This window comes from Neomonachus schauinslandi, chromosome 1 (assembly GCF_002201575.2).
Source record: "Neomonachus schauinslandi chromosome 1, ASM220157v2, whole genome shotgun sequence".
Lineage (NCBI taxonomy): Eukaryota > Metazoa > Chordata > Mammalia > Carnivora > Phocidae > Neomonachus > Neomonachus schauinslandi.
In genome coordinates, this window is record NC_058403.1 from 184,720,869 (window position 1) to 184,743,381 (window position 22,513).

The following is a 22,513-nucleotide window of genomic DNA, read 5'->3' on the forward strand; positions in this document are numbered from 1 at the left end:
GTTATGCGCAAATGAATCATGGAACACTACATCAAGAACTAGTGATGTATGGTGATTAACATAACATAATAATAAAAAAAAATATCAACAAAAGTTTCTTTTAATCTCCACTCCTTTCCTTTGGGTTGTCTTCATTATCAGGCAGCCTCTTTCCTTATGGAAGGGGGCTGCCAATACTTTATGGTTGCTGTTTGCTGCCAAGAGTTCATGGGTTACATTCTGTGAGTATAGTAACCCCAACAGAAATTGTTTCTCCTTCCCTGTGGTTTTAGCCCAAGTCTTATGGCTGACTCTTATTGAATCAACTGAGTCAGGTATCCACCCATGAACCAGTCATCATAGCCTAGGAAATACAGCATCAAGAATGACTACCTCTCAGTTCAGGATTGGGGTCAGTTTCACCCAAACTATGTGAACAAGGTCCAGGAGAGATGATGCCCAAGGAAGAATTAGAATGCTCTACCTAGAAGCAGGGGCAAGGATGTTGAACAGGCAAAAATAACAGATGTCTGTGAGCTGCACCAATTTCCCCTGGACCAGCTCTGTCTGCCCTGTGATAGCTCATTTATCATAACAAACCTACAAATTTCTACCCTTTATCCAGCAGCCTGATTCAGCCATCCTCCATAACTACCAACACTTCTCTGTGAAAGTGAAGAACTGACTCTATGTGTGTTAGATGCTATTATAGAGTTACTAACCAGGTTTCCCCTCTCTCATCCCTATGTTAAATACTCTCCCACATCATATGATCCTTCAGCACCTCTGCTTTCCCCTTCATAAATATCATCACACATGTCCTCACTCCCTTTTTGGCTTCTCCATTAGCCTAGGGGCTCATAAAAGCAGAGACCATGTCTGCAATTATTCTAAGCATAGTAGGTGCTTAATAACTATTTATTAATTGAAGAAATGAACACAGAATTTGAAATTTATCCTGAGAGCAAAGGACAATACTGAAGGATTTTTAGTAATAATTGCTTTCAACTTCTCCTCCCCAATACACTCCCTCTGCCCATCCAGATTTTATCCATTTTTAAGATCCATTCTAGTTGCCCCCTCCACACATATACACACTGTGATGGATTCCCAAATCACTGCCACCACATCAATTTCATTCTCTCCTGAACCACAGTGTTCATTACCTCTATTATTCATTTATTAGCTCACTGTATTCTGCCTTAGGACATTTCTTGAACTATATTAAACTATTTAGTTCTTTTTTGCAGTTCCTTAATTGTATAGGTAATTACTCAGTTCTTCAAATGAACTAGGGCAGAAAATGGGAGCCAGACATCTTTTTAGCACCTCAAAACTTAACATTGTGGTGTACTGAGAGTAGATTATCAGTTAATGTCTATTGAGAGATTGGTCATAAATCTTCTCCCAGGGTGCCAGGGTACCATAAAACCATAAAATTTAAGATGTCTATCTTTTTCTGCAGGATTTTTTACAGGGTTAAAGGGACATTTGCATAAAAACTTATTTGTAATTTAAAAATGTGGGGACGCCTGGGTGGGTCAGTTGGTTAAGCATCTGCCTTCGGCTCAGATCATGATCTCAGGGATTGAGCCCTGCATCATTGGGCTCTCTGCTCAGCGGGGAGTCCGCTTCTCCCTCTCCCTTTGCCCCTCCCCCCACTCTTGCATTCTCTCTCTCTCTGTCTCTCTCTTTTTAAAAATGTGGCTAAATTTGCTCAATTTTAATAAAATTTGGATGTAATAACAATATATAGATAGACCATATCTTATGATAAATTGTCTTTGGTATTAAACATGCCCTCAGCCCTCAGCCTTGGTGAGTCTCTGGGACAGAGACTATAAAATAGAAGTAGTCATACCTACATCACTGGTTTGTTGCAAGGATTCAAGCAGATGATGGCTGTACAGGGCTGAGTATCATGTCTAGGACATAGGAAGCATAGTAAGCACAAATATTGCGGACAATATACAAAGATGTGGAATTACAGACAAGATGTGCTGAGATATGGATCCATTATTACAATAAAGCATTGACCAAGCCAGTGTCCCTAGACATGACCATCAAGTGTAATCTAACTCTTTAAGGCAAGAATATACGCCAAACACTTAAAGTACCCTACAAATACCACTGATGTAGGAAGGGCTAAACCATATATCAGTCACTCGTTTGTGTCCTTTATCTGATTTTTTGGCATTTTCTCTCACTCTGCCCCAGAACATAGCTTTGTTTTTGCCACCTTCTATGAAGAAGAGAAAGTTTTAACACCCTAAACATCCCCAGTAATTGTGCCTGACATAAGACAGAAGGAGAAGAAAAACAAAAGTCTGTCTGATCCAAGCAACTCTACATTTTCATGTTAGGCACATGTTGAATTTTTAATGATGCAAATAATTCATAAAAATTTACAAGCAATCATAATGGATAATGAAATTATCATTCCCCACTTAAAGTGATGAAATTAATGACCACAGTTTCTATGAATTTCCTTGGATGATTGATGGAGGGAATTTTATTGTGCTTATAATGAACTGCCAGAGCCTGAGCTACTGATAGTCTGGTCGGAGGGAGGGAAGGTATTTGTAGGCAGAGAAAAAAGACATATATACTTTTTTGTGGCAATGTAGACTACAGCTTAATTGAAAAGCAGTGTAATATTGATTCTGCTTTTCTCCATCATGGGAAAGGAGGTGAAACTATGTGGCAGCACTTGGAAGGTCATGAAGTTGTTTTCTTTATGTAAATCTGAAAGCAATGAGGGGAGGGGTTAAAACACTAATGGTTACTGAATTCTGACTTTCAACAAACTTACTTATCATAGCATCTTACTCAGAGACAGATGGTTTCTTCCTCCTCCTCCTCCTTTTTCTCCTTTCTTCTCCTTCTTTTTCTTTTTCTTCTCCTTCTCCTTCTGCTTCTCTCCCTCTCCCTCTGGGGTTTGCCTCATATCTGTTGGTTGCTTGATAGTCCCACAATATTGTGAGACAGTCACATTAAGGCAGACCATTCTTTCTTCATCTAGATCTGTTTTCTAGGAATAGAGTGCAAATAGGTGTCTTAGACATGCTTCATCAATGAAGTCTTCTTGACTTTGGCTGACCCCGTCCAATTGAGACATGTAATAGTCAACATTCATTCAATTCAGGTTCAATTCTTAGTTTACTAAATGAGATAGCCCATGTAAAAGCACCTAGAACAATGACTCATAGTAAGCACTCAGTCAGAGCTTTGTCATTATTTTGCTAGAGAGTGGGAGAGCCATGCTATAACTTCCTACTTCTAAAAGTCACTATTGTAGTAACCCTTACAAAGTCACCATTCCAAGAGCTACTGTTCCAGTGTGCCCATTTATAACTCACAAACTAGAAAAGACAGTTTACCTGTGGTCAGCATCTCAAGGAAACTGAATAATTACTCTTTTTTTCCTTCAAGGGCCACCTAATATTAAGGGGAAATCTATGATTGGGAGACCAAAGCCTGTCCACCTGTTCATCTTCATGAAACTTAAAGTATTTTCTGTAGGCCTGTTTTCTCTTTGTCCAGCACTCTGCTGTAGACTATCTGCAGTAGTTCACAAACATAACCAAGCAGCAAAATCACCAAGGAAGATCATTGAAAATAAACACTCCTGGACAGGCTGCTCTCTATAAATTCTTGCATAGTAAGTATGCGATAGAACCTAGAAATCTCTATTTCAGTACCTTATCCATCCTCCCTCCAACTTATGATTTTGACACCCTTATCTTGTCCCATCAAAACTCTTATATGCTTCCTGGCCTCTCCTTAGTCCAATTTATTTTGCACATTCTCAACCAACTATCATCCTCAGTTACAAACCAATTAACATTTATCGAGAACTTTCAATGGTAGCTGACACTGTGCTGAACCCTTAACATTCATTGTCTCATTTAATCCTCACAACACCCAAAAGAGGTAGACATTATTATTTCCCCATTTACACATGAGAAATTTGAGGCTCAGAGGGGTTAGAAGACCTATTCAAGATCACATAGCTAGTGTTCTGCCATATTTGTATCTGCACCAATACCTGATATATGAAACCCAGGTGTGCCTGATTTCAGAGCTCCAGATCCTAAATACTACATAATAATTATCATGTCATTATGTATACATTAGGTACATACATATACAATAATCACTGTATTACTCCCCTGCCAAAGACTCCCTATTCCTTGCAGCAGGGATCACAAACGGAAATGCTTACAAGGGTCAGGCAACAAGTGCTGATTCCAGAAGATGATAGGGATAAGGACTAGGAGCTAAGCTTGTGCCCACCCAGGTACAAAGCCTTTTCAAACAGTGGCCAGGTATCTACCTCTTTACCTTCAGGAAACCATCATCAACATGATCAACAAGGATCATTCATTAAAGTACTAATCTTTACTGTTCTTTTTTAGATCTTTGCTTCTTAATTATGAGAATTTCTGTATCATAGCTCAGGCACTGACTTTGCAAACAGGAGTCGAAAGTTTACCTTTGGAGAAGGCTCAAAATTCAACTCAGCTTGGTTTTCTGACCACTGCCTGCACACTTACCCATATGTGTGGAGCATTCTAGGGTCTGCTGACCCTACCTGACATCCTGCAATCAAGTCGTCAGAGTAAAATGGCTAAGAATGGGACTCAAACATCAGGAAGGTGAAGTCACATTTACCACTTAGCAAACATGTGACTTTTGTCAAATTACTTAATATTTCTAGGTTTTAGTTTCCTCATCTGTGACACAGGGTAAACAACCCTCACCACCCCATAGCATCACTGTAAGGATTAAATGAGATAGTATAGTGGAAAGCATGAAGAACAGCGCCTGGCTCATAGTAAGTGCTCAGTAAATGGGAGCTGTTGGGATGAACTGATGACCATGGTGGTGATTACTAGTTAAGATGGTTGCATGATGCAGCCTGGAGTATAACAACTTGAGATTTCCCCAAGCCCTCTGCCTGCAAGAGGTAGGGAGTTAGAATGCAGGGAAGGGGTATTCTTTCATGGCCATGCTGATTGGTGATAACTCAGGAAGGACAGAGAGGAGTAAGGAGAAACAATGTATATGGAGGTCTCTCCTTTATCTTCTCCCTTTTTCTACATCCCCCAGACCTTTTCCACCAACAGTGCCACCCACAGCAAATTGAATGGCCTGCCTTCCATCTTTCTAACCAAGCCTTTTAAGTGGTTTGATTACTTTCTTTTACATAGTAGTAATTAGTTCTACCTGATTATACCAGGATACCAATATTGGGATGAGAGGAGGACACCCTGGCCCCAACTTTCCTTAGAGATGACATTGGTTATCCAGAACCAAATTATTAGCTAACAAGAATTTCCTTGGTGCAATTGGTCAGTTTCATTCAGAGTTTCTTGAAGTATTACCCACTACGCACTATCCATTCATGAACCTTTTTGGGAAAAATTTTCTCTAGTCACATAAGTTTGGGAAATGTTGTATGCTATGGCCCCTCTTGAAGATTCAGAAATGAAAAGTGGTCCAATAGCATAATAAAAACTCTGAGAAATCCTGGAGAAAGGCACCAATTTTTGGTTAAGCCAGTATTTCCTGAGCCAGTTTCATCATGAGACCCTTCTTTCTTATAACATCTGCTAAGTAAACTCATGCTCAGGTACTCTCATCTTAGAGCTTGTGAGACTGAGAAAGAGCACTGGAGAGACAGGGATACAGAGAAAGACAGAGAGAAAGGGAAGGAGGAAGGGAGAGAGGATAACAAATCAGACTCATTCATTCACTCAATGAGTATTTTCAGGATGTTGGGTACCAAAGATAAAGTGCAGACCAAGAATTAGGTCCCTCTCTTCTGGTGGGTTTGAAGCTGTGATTCCCACACCTCATTCTCCCTTTACTTCACTAAAGGAGGGAAAAGAAGAGGATGAAGACCCCTCTTCTCTGGTCTCAGCTCAAGCTCCACGTCCTGGGACAAGATGTCCCCTGACTACCCACCTAATGTAGCCCTGCCCCAGCCATTCTCTGTTTCATGAACCCATTCTGCTGTCTTCATAGGTGCTATCATTTTCAGAAATCACCATGCATATTTACTTGGTTATCTTCATGAGTGCAAGGACCTTCTCTGTCTTATTCATTGGGTCTTGCCCTGAGCCCAGAACAGTGCCTGGCATATATGGTGCTCAACATAGTGGGCAGGTGGGTGAATTTGTGAATGAATAAACAAATGAAAAACAATGACAAAAAGCAACAACAACAACAAATTAGCCCTTTTGAGGCTAAATCGATAAACCTGCTCTCATTCAATGGGAAACTCAAAAAGATCAACAAGGGAAGCTATCCAATCAATTCGCTATTGCCCACAATTCTGTGTTATTGCTCCCGCCTCTCATCTTGCAAGTGCAGGGCAAAAGTCATTTGCCTGGCACCCACTGACTCATCTCCATTATAGATATAATGCACTTAGGTCCCTTATCTGTTGAAGAGAATTGGATTAAAATAAGTGGAATCAGAGGGCTCAGAAGTCTGGCAGACCCTGGATTTGGCCTAGAATTCTAGCTGTGGATGGATAAGGAAGAGGCAGGTGGGGACACTCAGGGAGAGGTTAGAGGGGGAATTTTTGGTGGGTTCCTGTACAGACTAGAGAAAATCTCCATGTACAGCCCTATTATTATCACTGCACCTGTCACTAGTTTTTCAGTGTTTTGTATGTTATAGGCACTATACCAAATACTTTATATGCTTTATTTCATTTAACCTCATAACAGCTTAGAAATTGAAACTCTGGTGAGTTTTCAGATGGGGTAGCTGAGGCCCAAAGAATTTAAGTAGCCTCCCATGGTTATACAACTTTTAAGTGGCAAAGAACAGATTCCTAGCTGGCCTAGTGAGTTTGGAATAGTCTATTTATAATGAATGAAAATTATTCTGACATTAAAATTCACAAATAGCACCATTTCAAAATTGATTATTGGTTCAACAAGTATTTATGACATGCCTTCGGTGTGCCAGGCATTAGTCTAGATACAGATATGCAGAGAACAAAGAAGACAAGAGCCTCTGCCCTTCACAGAGCTTGGCTTCTAGTGATAGGAGACACGCAATAAAGACAAAAACAAGAATAAAATATATGTTGGATAGCAGTAAGTGCTCAGGAGAAAAATAGAGTAGGGAAGGAGAATGAGGAGTGCTGGGGGTCCTGTTTTCTTCAGGACAGTCAGGGGAGAGTTCACTGATAAAGTGACTGTGGGTAGAGCCTGGATGAAGCTGAAGACTGACTCATGCAGAATACTGGGGGAGGAGCATTTCAAAAAATAGGAAACCTCAAGTGCAAAGGCCCTGAGGTGGAAGTGCGTTTAGGATTTTTGAAGAACGACAAAGAGACTCTTGTAGCTGGAGCTGAGTAAAGGAAACTGAAAGTGACAAAGTCAGAGGTAATGAAGGTCCAACTTATATAGGGCCTTGGAGGCCATGGTGAAGATTTTGTCATTTATTTTGACTGAGGTGGGGAAGCATTGGGAAGGTTTTGAACAGAGGAGTGATCATAGCTGATTTACATTTTAAAGGATTACTCTGGCTTCTGGGGGCTTGCAGGACACAAGGAAAATGCAGAAAAACAAGTTAGAAGGCTATTGTAATAAACCAAGGGAAAGATGATGGTGACTTGGACCAGGGTGGGGTCAGTGGAGCAGTGAGAAGTGGTCCAATTATGCCTGTACTTTGAAGATAGGACCAACAGATTTGCTGGAGTCACAGATGATTCCAGAGCAATTGGAAGGATGGAATTGCAAATTGCTGACCCGAGGAAGACTTCAGGAGGAGCCAGTTTGGATTTGGGGTAGAGATTAAAAGTTGAGTGTTAAACATATTAAGTTGGAGTTCCTATTAAACATCACTAGTGTGCTCAGTGTGGACCAGGATTTCTCAACCTCAGCATTACTGACCTTTTGACCTGGATCAGTCTTCATTGCTGGAGACTGCCCTGTTCATTGTAGGATGTTTAGTGTCATCCCTGGCCTCTATCCAAAGATGCTAGTCGTGACCCCCCAACCACAGTCACGACTACCAAAAATGTCTCCAGGCATTACCAAATGTATCCGGGGAGGAGGAAGGGAGCAAAACAGCCCCCATTGAGAACCACTGCTGTGGACAGAGAAAAGAAGAGGTCTGCAGACTGAGGCCTGGGTGTGCTAAAGTTTAGAGAGAAGAGGAAGAAAAGCAGCAAAGGGGACTGAGGAGGCATGGCCAGTGAGATAGAAGGAGGACCAGAAGAAGGAATCTGTGCTTCACTTGCTGTTTGAATGATTCTAAATAGATATCTTAATCATAGACCTCTGTAAACAAGTCTATCAAAATGCATAGAATTTAATGGTAAATAGATTATGGCTGGTCCTAACAATCCAGCTATGCCAAAGAAAGGGTTGTGTGTGTTTGTTTGTTTTTTATAAGATTAGTCATGACTAAATTTGTGATAGCCTCCAAATTCAGCCACTTGGCTTTCTAAAGTTCCTTTTAAAGCCCAGTTACCTCCAGGACCCTATTCATAAGAGCAGCTCACATGTGTTTAGCCAAGCCATAGTATGTGCTCACTGTGCCAATGATTTACCTGAATTATATAATTAATTCTTTGTAGTAACCCCATATGGTAGGTATTTTGCTTATCTCCAGTCTACAGATGAGGAGAAAAAGGCTCAGAGAGGTTATGTCTCTTGCCCACAATCACACAGCTCCTCAGAGGTGGAGCCAGGATTCACACCAGTCCATACAACTGTAAAGCCCACATTTCTAACCTCATTACCTTCAGATTTTTCTCAGAAGCTGCACCTGGCTTCGTTTTCTGCCACTCAACTTTCTAAGCACTGAGCCTAAATGAGGTGGAAACCATAAAAAGCAAAGCTGAGCACCTGACAAGCGGGAGCAGCAGGAATCAAGGGGCACTCAGAATCTGACGAGTTCCAAATGGATTTCATTGTATGCCTTGCACACATCTCTAAACAAGGAAGGGAAGATGCAGGAAGGACCAAAAAAAAAAAAAGTCTCCACTGTGAAAAGATAACTAACACTTGTAAGGGCATTAGAAGCATTAAAAGGTTTTTACAACCGTTATCCACTCGGGGAGTTAAAGAAGACAAGTTTTGTTACTGTCAAATCCATAGCAAACGAGAAGACTTAGTCCCACGCTGAATGATGGGCCCTCGCATTGGGCATTCCAGGTACGCTTGGTTGAGCACTCTCCTATAAGTTTATGTCTCCCTAGTACTGAGACAAGGAGAGTACACAGACCTTACAGCTGGAAATGCGTGGCAGAAATATCTGCCCATTTACTTTACCTGGACAGAGGATATAAAACTGATTTTTATTAGGAATGTGTGCAAGTTAGAATTGAAGGAAATTATAGTTAATTCTGGCTCTTATCAATTGGTGAGCCTTCAAATTTATTATTTCAGAATGAAACCAGTGCCAGTCATGACATTTTAGTTACATCTGGGCCCAAGACATCTGGCCTTATTCACTAGACTCAAGTAGGTACAGTGCCTGGGCCCAAATAGTGTTCAAGAGCCTAAGAAACTATCGAAACCTCAAAAGGAAATGGATTAATTCTTAAATAAAGATAACTGCAAAATCAAAAATAATATTGAATTAAATGTCTTTTAATTAGTTGACTGCAATTCAACTTTCATCCAGTTTTTTATACATTTTTTACAACATGGTTTAGAGTACCTTTAGCATGTTTAACATTATGTGGGTGGGAATCCCAAAGTAAGAATAGCTAGGCTTTGTGGAGGACCCTGGTGGCCAATGCAAGGAGAGCCAAATTTGACTGCGAATATAGGTGGTATTTTCACTCTACTGAGATGGTATCAGTAGAGATGATCAAGATGGCTTGAGCAGTGGTGATAGTTCTCTACAACTCGGATTTGTCATTTTTGAAGGACTTCTCTGGCTCCAGATTGGGCCAATGCCATACCTTTGGCTTCAAGAGCAATTTCCCCAATGCTTTCAGCCTTCAGTCCATACTGAGGGGCATTTGGCCAAGTGGCCCATTCACCATTTCCCATGCCAGACTCCTGGCATTCATGACCACTCCCAGTGGTTTCTCATAAATGTTAAACAGAGAAAAAAAAGAACAAAACCATAAGCCAGTCCCAGAGGAAGAGACAAGCATGGCTCACAACAGTGTCCTCAGGGATCCTTCTCTGTGGGATGATGAGAACCCAGCCCATGAAAGCAAAACCAACAACAGTTCCCATAATCCCCTCCATCAAAGGCACCTGGGAGGTCTCACAGGATGGGGCTGGCTGCATGGAGGACAGCCAAACCTCTGAATGGCTGTGCCTGAACCCCTCAAGTGCTGCCTCTGTGTGCCCACCGCAGCTTGGGTGCCCACTCAGTCAGAGCCACAAATGCTGGGGGCACTCAACTGCTGCTGAGGTTGGCTTCATGGTTATTGCTTTCCATGTGGGAGGCTCGAGCGGGGGCACCTTTGATGTGGCGAGGGCTTCCTCTGGGAGCACTTGACCGCAAGTGGTTTGAGAGACATTGGCTGCCTGCCTTGGTCTTGGGAGGTATTGACACTCTTGCTCATTAGGGGACCCGGACCGTGCTTTTGGCAGCCTTCAGCCAGCACAATCAGGCCTCAGTCCAGTTCTCATACTGTGGAGAGACTGGCAAACAGGGAGGCTGTTTTCTGAAGACGTATGAGCTGGGAACTATTTTTTTTCCAAGGCAGCAAGGTCATTAGGCAGGCGTTTATTGAATGACTGCAATAGACTTTTTAATCATATGAAAGGACTATAAGATACATCTGGGTTCTCCAGGATATGCTATTCTACCTGACGACTCTAGATCAAACTATAGGACATAGAGTAGAACCAGGATGATGTGATTAAGTACCAAACAGAGGCACTGTATCAGTTGGCTATTGCTCTGTAACAAACTGTCTGAAAACTCAATGGCTTAAAACCATAGTCATTTATTTCCTTCACTCATCTGCAAATCGTTGGGGGTTGGCTGATTCATGCCAGGCTCAGCTGGGTGGCTCTGCTTCAAGATGTGGGTCTGGTTGGTCTTGGCTCCTCACTGTGGATTGGGCTCAGGCCTGTTCCTGCATCTTGGATGCAGGCTGGAGCAATAACAGCTACTGCTTCTGGTGATGACAGAGGCACTGGAGGGTAAGCCCCACCACGCAAGCACATTGCAAGCCTCCGCTTCCATCACATCTGCTGATATCCCACTGGCCCACCCTCCTCCTGGCACTTCCAACCTCCCTCCTTCTGGTTTATTTTCCTCTATAGCAATGTGTGATAAATGTAGGAGGTATGAAAGACCTGATGATGAAGTGGACAAGGGGTGAAGAGGAGAAAACAAGAGTGAAGTCTGGGTGACTGGCAGTTCCTTTGGCTAAGCCGGGGAAGCCGTAGAGGAGCAGATGTGAGGGGAGAAAGCTAAAGCCGAGGTTTGGATACATTTGATTTCAGATTCCTGGAGAGGAGACATTCCAGTGGAAATGTCAAGTAGGCGAACCAGAGCCTTCACGTCTCCGCCTCGCAGACAACCCAATTTCTACAAAGCAAATGCCTCATTTATGTAGATAAGAGGTAGTTTAGCTTTTCTGGTACATTAAAGGTCCCGAATCACATCCTATCAATTAGTTTCCATGAGACACACTGTGATGGCACAATTGATTCGCTTGGCATAGAATATCATGCAGTCTGCCTGAAAGGCAGGCCAGAAGATTTTAATGCAGTTGTCTCCAGGCAATTATTAACTTTCCCTCTTAGCAACGGGACCAAGGCACTTTCATTCCCTGAAATGACAATTCTCCCTTGTTAAAGCTCACAGTTAATTTTAAGAACCACACCAATTTAACACCCAGCTCACATGAGCCATATACCTTGAATAAATGCAAATCCTGTCTCCGTGGCATGAATTATGGCCTTATGCTGAGCATTGCCATGGCAACTAATGACATCATCCCCCAAGACCAACCTGCACAAAATCCAATTCTCCAAGGGTCCTTATTTGCCTAAAGTGGATGTGTTGTCTTGGCTTATTCACATATGCATTTGTAAATATCACTCTGTTGTCAAAGGTTTGTGGTGGATGTTTACTGTCATTTTGGGAGGTATATTCCCTTTGTGGCAAATGTTGTTTTTTGTTCATGGGGGGAGGGGGGTGGAGGAAATTCTAATGAAAATTACTGTGTGTATTTGATTAGCAACATTTGTTGATAACATATGGTCTGAGGAGGCTTCCGCAAATAAGAGGCTTTAAATAGTAAACAGAGATGTGACTGTGATGAAGCAGATGCTCTCCAAACACACAGTAGAAGGTTGCTTTGCGGTGGATTTCTCCTTCCCTCCACCCAAGCATATTCCTCTCCCTTATTTTCTTCCCCGGATCAAAGTGCTCACTTTCAAAGCAGTGGCACTGTGGGATGGGTTTGGAGAAATAATGTGCTGTGACTTTAAAAAATCATCTCCACCCCCCAAAATATGAATTATCTGCTACTTATGTTTACTATTTGATATTAATAATGATGTAGTGTGACTAAATGAGTCAGCCAGCTCAAGTGGATCTGGAAGCAGCATTTGGGCACCACGTGTCTGAAATGCTATGATACACAATCCCCAATTTTCCAATACACCGAGAGTGCTGGAGAGAGCTCCATGAAGAATTTAGAGCAGCAAATCGAATCATCATGGGCTGAGCTGTCCTTGTAAGTGCATGTTTACAGTTTATCTTCATGGATCTGCTCCAGTGAGCATACTTCCTTCTGATCTGCTAATGAAAATAAAAGTATTCCCATTAGATTGAACCAGCGATTTCACTTTGTCTATCAGGGGTCAGCATGCTCTTTCTATAACAGACCAGAAAGTAAATAATTTAGGCTTGTTGGCCAGATGGTCTCTGTCGTAACTACTCTTCTCTGCCTTTGACGTGCAAAAGCAGCATGGGCGGTATGTAAAGGGGTGAACATAGCTGTGTCCTAATAAAACTTTATTGATGGGCATTAAAATTTGAATTTCATGTAATTTTCTTGTGCCACAAAACATTCTTCTTTTGATTATTTTCAGTCATTTAAAAATGGAAAAACCATTCCTAGCTCATCAGCCATACGTAAGCAGGTATTTGGTCAGACTTGGCCCCTGGGACATAGTTTACCAACCCCTGGTTTATAAACCTACAGTGAAAGACATAACTTTTTAGTGTTTTCCATGTGCTGGGTATTGAGTTGAACAGTGTATATACAATAGCTTATCTCCTATTTATTCGTCCATCAATCCTCTGGGGTCAGTATTATCCTTATCCCCAGTTAAAGATGTGAAAGTCAAGGCTCAAACTCACTCTAATAAGTGTTATCATTTCTGCATCTGACATCTCTCCAGGTAAAACACAATATCCCTAAGTACTGATGTCTCTTTCACCTTTTGGATCCACAGCAGCTCCTAACACAGTGACTTGCACATGGTGGGACATGCAGGAAGTATTTCCTAAGTGAAGAAAGAAATGAAGGGCTAATTAGAGGTACGATCCCTAGAGCAGTAGAAGTCAGAGTTTCACCCAGTGCCACAGAGAGCTGGACTGTTCCTATATTTATTCCCCACCCTCTTGTAAAAGGTACTGGTTTGGAATGGACTCACATGTGTCAATACACGTTGCTTTATATTTGGAGGTGCCACTCTGAGTGATTCCATTTCTAGAGTCTATGTTTATGTGCTGATGGCTGGAAAGACCAGAAGTGACGATAATAGTCCATTTTATAACTTGGTGGCACTTTCCAGCATTATACCATTGACATTCACATTGCTGCCAGCCCTTGGCCTCATAAGTTAACCATCCTTGGTACGCTGGGTCTCCACTGCATGCTGCCAGCCTCAGTGTGCACTGCAGAGAGTTGCTGTGCTCCTAAAAATCATCTTATCTCTAAGGATATAAAGGTCTCAGTTTTGCTCAAAGGAGGCAGTCATACCCTTGGCTATCCCAAATGTCACATCTCCCCATAATCCCCTGAATTTGGTGACATGATTATTCTGAATTTGTCACTTCTTCCTAGTCATTAAGTAAGTATTTGTTGTGTGCCAGGTCCTGTGCTTGGTGCAGGAGATTAATTAAATATAATAAGTTATGCCATGCTCCCTGCTCCCAAGGTGTACATTATCTAGAGAGAGAGCTAGATACACACACAGATAATTGTCAGACTACACTATGATACAGTGTTATGTGTTACTGAGAGGCAGTGAAGTTCTATGGTTTCATGCATGGGCTCTGCAGTCAAAAACCCTAGGTGTTTAAAGCATGGCTCTGTGATAGTCTGAAACCCTGGTCCAGTTACTTAACCTCCCCAAGTCCTAGTTTCTCTATTTTAAAATGGGGATAATAACAGAATATACCTCATAAGAGCAGTCAGAAGGATTAAACAAGATAATCCATGAAAAGCCCTCAGCCCGGGATGGCAAAATTTAAGCACTTGCTAATTGGTGACTATTTTTAGCTTTTCTGTGAGCTAGCTCTATGGTGTGATTATAGTGGCAGATATGATGAGATCACAAAAGACGGAGACCTCACCCACTTTATCTACCTGCGTTCAGAGAGAAGTTTGTTAACCTCTCCAACTGCTGCTTGCAATAAATATTATCAACCTCTGGTCTTCTCAAATCAAACTGCAATTGTATTTCAGTTCTGGGGAACTTTTAAGAAGAGGTATCCACCTTAATAACCACAGTCTCAGTGCACAGCAAAGCAAAAGAAATGAGCAGAGAAGAATGCAACATTGAGAAATAGATTCATTGAATGATGTGTGGCCCCACCAAAAGGCCAAGGCTTGGCAAAAGTACAGTTACAAACATAACTGATTTAACTGGATCAAGACAAGAACAGTGAGTTGGTGGAACGTGAAAGGAAGGCCATATGGTGCCATGGTTGAGTTTGGGTCATGAAATCAGACTGCCATTTGCTCCCTGTTTGTGATCCTGGACACATTATAGCCTGTCTGAGCCTGAGTATCTTGTCTGTAACTGTGAGAGTAACCATTATAAGCTTTTCACAGGATGGCCAAGAGGACGTAAAAAAATGAAATGCATGTATGTCTTTTGTAACATACATGCATTTTGTCTTGAGTAACACTTTTGAGGGAGGAATTTGTGCCTAGCACATAGTAATCTCTGAATAAATATTAGCTGTTTGTTGTAAAGATAGTCAGGTCTCTCTGTGGCTGGAAAAAGACAGAGTGGACATTTCCATGACTTTTTTTTTTTCAAAGGGGAAAGGGACAGGAAACAGTACTTATAATTAAATCTCCCTGGGTCTTCTACGAATAGGAAGCATCTACAAAAAGAAGTCAGGAGTCGTTCTTTTACAAAGTCCAAGGACTACAGTGAAGGGTGAAGTTTCATGTCAACACCAGTGACAGCCAATTTCCACTGCATCGCCCATCCTCAGTCCCAGCTAAACAGACTGGGTGTCATTGAACCCAGATCCTTATTTGTGAGCTTATGACTCATGCAACTACACAGGTCCTACGCTCAGACCTCTGTTTGGTTTAATGCTCTGCATTGCCATCTTGAAATTCTTAGTTATTTTACCCTTCACCCTGTTTGTTAAGTGAAGTTTGATGGAACAATGGAGCATGCATTTGAGCAGAACTACTCTGAAAAAGAGAAAGACTCTATATTTCAGTACCTTTCGTAGCACTTTCTCCTGCTTTTTGAAGAAGAAGCCCCACATTTTCATTTTGCACAGGCCTTGAAATGACATAGCCCAACCTGATTAGACTGGAGACTTTTCTCTTTTTGCCTGCTTCACTGGGCCAGCCTGCCATTTTGAAATCTGATGGATAAATTGGGATTCAGCAGTGACCTAAAAACTTGAGGTGAGCCAAGGGTCATGGTGGGAAGCCAAAAGCACAGCTGCAGATCTGGGGGAAAGGAAAAGCCACTCAGTGTCCAAATGGACTGGGTGGTCAGGGCAGCCTCCAGTGGCTTGAATTGCATCCAACTGACAGGGTGGAGGGCTCACTCTGCCCTACAGTCTGAGTCACATTGAATGCCTGATGAGCTGAGCATCCTTGGGTAGCAGCAAACCAGTTCCAACAACAGTATCATAGAGATACAGTGTGGGGGGGTCCCCGGGGGGGCACTGAAATCAAGGCCTCTTTGTGGCTTGGTGTTAATGCATCTCATTCCAGAACTCTTTTGATTTCCAGAAGGAATCTTCCTCATCCCCATGACCAATCATGATAAATGCCCAAAGAGATTAATAGCACAATTCATCACAAAGAATAAATGAATGATCATGGTTTTTGCCAATATTGCTAATTATTAATAATGCTTGTTATTGATAATTATGACAGGATTAGCAGGGAAAGCTGTAACATGGGAATTAAGGGATTTGGGTTCTAGCCAGCTTGGTCAAAATTCACGGGAGTAAAACGGACAAGATCTTGAGTTTCTTCTCAGTTTTCTTATCTGTGAAATGGAGATGATAACTATTTTACTACTTACACTGTGTAGTAGGAAGGCAATGTCATAGATTCTTAATACGTGTTGAATGGATAACGCAAAATAGAAGTGATCATCACAGTTACTAGAATATATCTTACATATCCTTATTTTGGGGAGAGAAGGTAGCCAAATTTTGTTGGGTTCTCATGCTCTTTCAAGCCTGTTACTATTTACTTTTTATTTTTTATCCTTTTATTTATTTATCTTTATCTTATTTTTATTTATCTTTATTATGTCACTACTCTGAAATTTTAGAGCTGAGCACACTGAGGTACAGGGACATTAATTACTTGCCCCAAGTCCTACTGTTCATAAGTGACTAACCAGGATTTGAAGTAAAGGTGTCTGATTCAAAACCCTATACTTTGTCATGTTACTTTTGCTAATAAATTGATTCCCTGTCTTAGGAGTTTTCTGCAGTAGCTGGTGACCAAAATTAGGAGCTTCTATCTGTACATCTAACATTGTGCTGTTGTGTTTGGAACCTGTTGCTTCTTGTTCTGTCTTTTTGCATATCTTCTCCCTTTCTCAGTCATTACTATTGGGTTTTCCTCAATGACTTTTTATCCCTTGGCTTCCAATCTGGGCTCCTCCTTACCTCCACTTTTCTGGTGCTCTCTTGTCAACTTTCTCTAGATTCCTCATGCCTTTGAGTTTAGTCAACAGGATTTATTTGAGCACAACATGGAGACTAGAAGTCATTTCTATCATTCACAGAAGTAGAAATACAACCAACAAGCAGAGTAATACATTCAAGCCTGCTATTAGTCAAACAAATGCCCATGAAAACACCAAAGACAAAGTAAGCCAGAAGAATAAGTGAATAGGGGCATCCCTTGAAGGCAAGAAGCACTGTGATTCACGCTCATTCCCAGATGCTGGGACGATGGTTGCCACCTTTGTGGAAAGTATTTTGGGAATCGGTATCCCAAGACTTTGTTCATTGATGAGCAGAATTCCTGCAGCATTTTAAGAGCAGTATAATGTTTATTGATATTTCCCAAGGAAATAATCAAAGATGAAGTTTAAAAAGTCATGTCCAGCCCCATCTCAATAATAGAACAATGGTTAAATAAATTATGATGTACCTATAAGGAATTATATTATAGGGTCATTAAAAATAATATTATAATGTATATTTTACAGTATGGATGTTGGCCATCATATAAGACTAAATGAAAAAAAAAAAACCTCTATACAAAATTATATCTATTCCTGTTTCCTAGTTCTGTAAAAGAATGTATATTTGGCATCACTTATTTATTCACCAAATATTTCTTAAGTGTCTTCTATGTGCTAAGCACTATGCTAAGTATGCAACATAAGCAAAAAATATCCAATCAGAGGATTCAGCTATTGAATAATCACACAGAAATAAGTAATTACAAATCCAGTGATTGCTAGGACAGAAAATTAAACAGTATGTTCCAGAGAATTTAACACCAGACCACATTTAGACTTGGAGACCAGGGATGGGAAAGTGTTATTGAAGCTGAGCTCTGAAGAGGTAGCCAGGTGGGGAGAAGCATTGCCAACAGAGGGAAGCATGCATGCAGGGGCCCTGAGGTGGCATAGTTAGGAGCAGGCGAGTGGGAGACTACACGCAGTGGGTCTGGATTGCACCCCGGGGGCTCAGTGCAATCCAGTGGACACTTCTGGAAGACCGCACTGACTGTAGGTACAGAACTGATGGTAGGGCTCTGTGATAACAATGATGAGTAGAGGAAAAGGCCCCGTCTGAGGGACCCATTGGCGGCTCGTGTCCACCCCGGCTAGCACCCCACCCGAAAGCTGGTTAAGCCAGGCTCTGCTCTGAGGAGATCTAAGACTCAGATTTCCACAGACAAGTAGGAAAGGGCATTTCCCACTTCTCCTCCTTCTACCTTCCACTCCTTTGAGCTCCATCCATTACTCTATTCAACTCATCTTTGAATGCCAGAGGAAATGGGGCCCCCCACTCCCCAAAACGACTAACGTTTTTTAAAACATATTTTTTGTTTTGTTTTTTTATTATTATGTTATGTTAATCACCATACATTACATCATTAGTTTTTGATGTAGTGTTCCATGATTCATTGTAAAACGCATTTTAAAGTTGGATGTTGGCTCTGACCAAATGAAGCCCTATCTCAAAATCTAGAACTGCAGTTTCCAAGAACTAGGGATTCAAAGGATACAAGGAAATATTCGTGGCGACCCTGAAATAGTTTGTAAGGATAGCAAATGCACGGGGAAGAGTTCTCGACAACTCGATTCCATACTAATTCCAAGTGATTCCTGGTAGTGCTCTGTGAAGACCCGTGGCAACTTTCTGAGCATCTGTCTTGCATTTGCCTAACAAGTTAATTAACACTTTTTGTCACTCCAGCAGCTTTGGAGGGGAGGCAAGGGGAGGGGGATGTGACAGCCAATGCTGCCTTGGGTTAACCCTGCATTCCCCCTACTCGGGAGGAAGGCAGCTGCATTTAGCATTGTCAAGGCAGAGGGCTCCGCACTGACCTTTCTGATTCTGTCCGCAGCTGGGGCACCCAGGGTGACTTCTCGACGACCCACGCACTGCCAGCTGTGAAGGTGAAACTGTTCACAGAGAGCACAGGGGTCCTGGCCTTGGAGGACAAGGAGCTCGGACGGGTAAGCACTGCCCATCACAAGGAGCTCCAGAGAGCTGTGTCCCCAGGTCCCAAGAGGCAGCATTGCCAAGTACTGAAAGGTCCAGCTTCGGGTTTGAATCCACAAGCTCTACTCTCCATTGACTGTGTGACCTTGGGCAAGTCCCTCAACCTCTCCACCCTCCATTTCTCCTCTTAAATCTGGGCTACTAATAGTGCACCCTGCAGAAGATACAGCAAGGGTTCTCTACACCCTCAGACCCAGACACCCTTTAGAGCAAAGAGTTGCAATGCCCTTCCCATCCTGCAGTGAAATTCTTGGAATAATTTAACAAGCAGGCCCACCTAACAATTTAAAAATCAGTACAATGACATAATATGAAGAAGAAATAAAAGGGAATTAATTAATAATAAAATAACTTCAAAATGTAAAGATTCAGGCACAACTGCACTAGAAGACCTAAAGAAGGAACGCTGTCCTTGTTCCGACATAGGGGACCACTATGAAGGTCACAGCGACAAAACCCGCCATGGAAGGGAGAAGCTCCGAAGCTTAAATGTCAGTAAACTGATTTCTTCAAACCGCCCACAAGTCTTGGTAACACGGTTTCCTCAATTTCCCTGGAAAAGTGCCAAAAATACTTCGAGTGTATATTGTTCCAAATTACAAAAATTCAATGTAGTGAAGTTTAAAGATCTAATTGGCTTATTAAATGATTCATGAATCAGGCAGGATCCCATCTGCAAGTAGAGGGAGCTCCAAGAAGATGTATGAAAACCAAGGTTTCTGCAGAAGGATGAGGGGGAAGAAATTACCAGCAAAAGAAAAGGATTGTTTTAGGCAAGGTGGCTTTCCTTTAGGGGGAAAAGTGAGGGGTCTTATCACACAGATAAGACCCCATCTTATCTTTGGGGAATGGAGAGGGCCCAAGTAGCAGACTCACCAGCCCTGACCGAAAACTTCCTGACTGAGCCATTAAGACTACATTTCTGGGGGTTTGAAACTGCAGTTAGATTATGTCCTGAGCACCGGTTTGGGAACAAGTAACACCATTTGATGCCTGTGGTTTTCTTTTTAACAATATGTAAAGAAGATTTAAGATCTAGACTCAGTTTGTTATAAACAGGCTTTTCCACCTCCATTCCCACCCGGTGGGAATATTCAGAAGTCGGGTGAGATGCAGGACGATTCCTCACTGGGGAGGAACATCTCATTCACTGCATGACATGTAGTATCCCTGGGCCCCAGCCATTCAATACCAACAGAGCCCAGCACCATTATTTTGTCAACCAAAATTGTCCCCCAAATTTCTGAAGCATCCCAAAGTGTGGTACCAGTCCCTTTGAGTACCACTGAGATAATAAAGACATTTCTTTTTACTTCTCAGCCATTGACTCTGCACCAGGCAGCCCATCTCTTCAGAATGTAACTTAGATTTACTGGCTTCAAATGCTTCCATCACTCCACAGTGCTTACAATAAAATTGGAACTCGGTAGCACCGCCTACAAGGATGCATATGATCTGGTGTCTGCCCACCTCCTCGGCCTCTTTTGTTGCTACCTTTCCCCTCATCCACTATGCGTCAGTATCGGGGCCAAATCTTAGTCCACCGAATAAACCACTCCTTCCTGCATTGGAGGGCTTTCTCCCTGCCTGGAGCGGTCCCCATTACCCAGCTCTTCAAAAGGCTGCCTCCTTCCTTACATACATGCCGCTTCCTCAGAGAGCCCCTTCCTGACTGCCCATCTTCCTTCATTCACTACCCCAGCCACCCGTCCACTAAACTTGATCACCAATGAGAGAAAGAAAGAAGAATTTACAGAAATTTTGGCTTCTGTCTCCCACACTGGACTACGAAAACCCCATGGGCATAGAACCCTAAACTATTCCGTTCACTACCCCATACCCCGACCCCAGCACAGAGACTCCCAATACATTTCATTCCATACTGGTTGATTGCGTAATCCCTTCCGAAAGCTGTCTGACCTCAGCCAAGCGTTCAGCCTCTCTAAGCCCCTGGTGTGTCATCAGTGGAATAATGTGAGAACAAGTGCATAGGCACACAGCCCTAACAAGGCCAGCAAGAACACGGTAAGCAGGCTTTCTTCTTTCGTCCTTTCGTGCCCACTTGATCTGGCTTTCATCTATAGAGCTGACCCGGAATCGTATTACTAGGTTGTAGACCAGGATATTAGTGTTAGAAGAGGCGAGTCCAGGAGTGCTCAGCCTGAGTCCGCAGAAGGTTCCATGGAATCCAGGAACCCCTTGAAATGGTTTGCAAACTGTTGAGGTGGGGAGGGGCATGTGTGCGTTTTTCTGGACTCACGAGTCCAAAGCATTCACCAACTTCTCAAAGCTGTTTCCACTCAGGAAAGTTAAGCCCTCTGGGCTAGTCAAACCTTTTTATTTTTTAAATGAGAAAACAGATTCCCATGGAAGGCAGGAAGCTCCCCCAGAGCCACCCAGTGAGGGTGGTGCCCAGGCGCTGTATGTGTGCCCGTCCCTGAGGACGCTGTGTAGCCCCCTCCCTGATGCTCCATGATAACCCTAATTAGTTATTACTCATCCTGCCCAGATGAGTGCACTGGGGCCCAGAGGAGGCAAGTAACGTGCCAGGAATGATGTTGACTCATCTCCAGGACCATTTCCACTGTACCACTTTGTCCCTATGCAGAAATAAAACCCTCAGCTCTGCTGCTGTGGTGAAGGCCACGGGCTTGCCACAGCCCCATACAGTTATTCATTTCTTAAGAACTCAATCTCTCCTCCAGCCCCATTACCTATTTCCCCAGATAAGAATTTACTCTTCCGGGGGGAAATCGGAGGGGGAGACGAATCATGAGAGACGATGGACTCTGAAAAACAAACTGAGGGTTCTAGAAGGGAGGGGAGTGGGAGGATGGGTTAGCCTGGTGATGGGTATTAAAGAGGGCACGTTCTGCATGGAGCACTGGGTGTTATGCACAAACAATGAGTCATGGAACACTACATCAAAAACTAATGATGTAATGTATGGCGATTAACATAACAATAAAAAAATATTTAAAAAAAAAAAAGAATTTACTCTTCCTACCAAAGAAGCTTTCCACCAGTTGCCGTGGAACCTGCCTGTGTGGTCCACATGCCCGCTGGGCCGCCCTCTGCTGGCGGCCCCTCCGCACGCTGCTGCTGGTGAGGACTGCTTTCTGTTTTAAAGTGAAGCAATTTCTTGTATCCCTGAGGGAGTATTTCTATGTTCTAATTGTTCCCAAGCTTAGCAGGACACAGCCACATTTAAAATCCCAGTGCTACATTCATTCATTCAACAATATCTAGTTTGTTCTATATTCATTATGCTTCATTTTAATCAACTTTTTAATTGAAAAAATAATTCATGTGCTGCAAAAAAAATTTTTTTAATGGGTATTAGTGAAAATGAATGATTCTTCCCACCTTGCCCTAGTATCTT

At 42.4% G+C, this 22,513-nt stretch overlaps 1 protein-coding gene across 7 annotated transcripts in view; it reads left to right on the forward strand.

Moving 5' to 3' along the window:
* The window catches only part of CADPS (calcium dependent secretion activator), a 467,508-nt gene that overhangs the window by 260,862 nt on the left and 184,133 nt on the right, over positions 1-22,513 (forward strand). For all 7 annotated transcript variants that reach the window (XM_021695231.1, XM_021695230.1, XM_021695232.1 and 4 more), the window contains one exon: positions 18,974-19,085. In XM_021695231.1, coding sequence (XP_021550906.1) covers positions 18,974-19,085 — 112 coding nt within the window. The remainder of the gene's footprint in view (positions 1-18,973; positions 19,086-22,513) is intronic.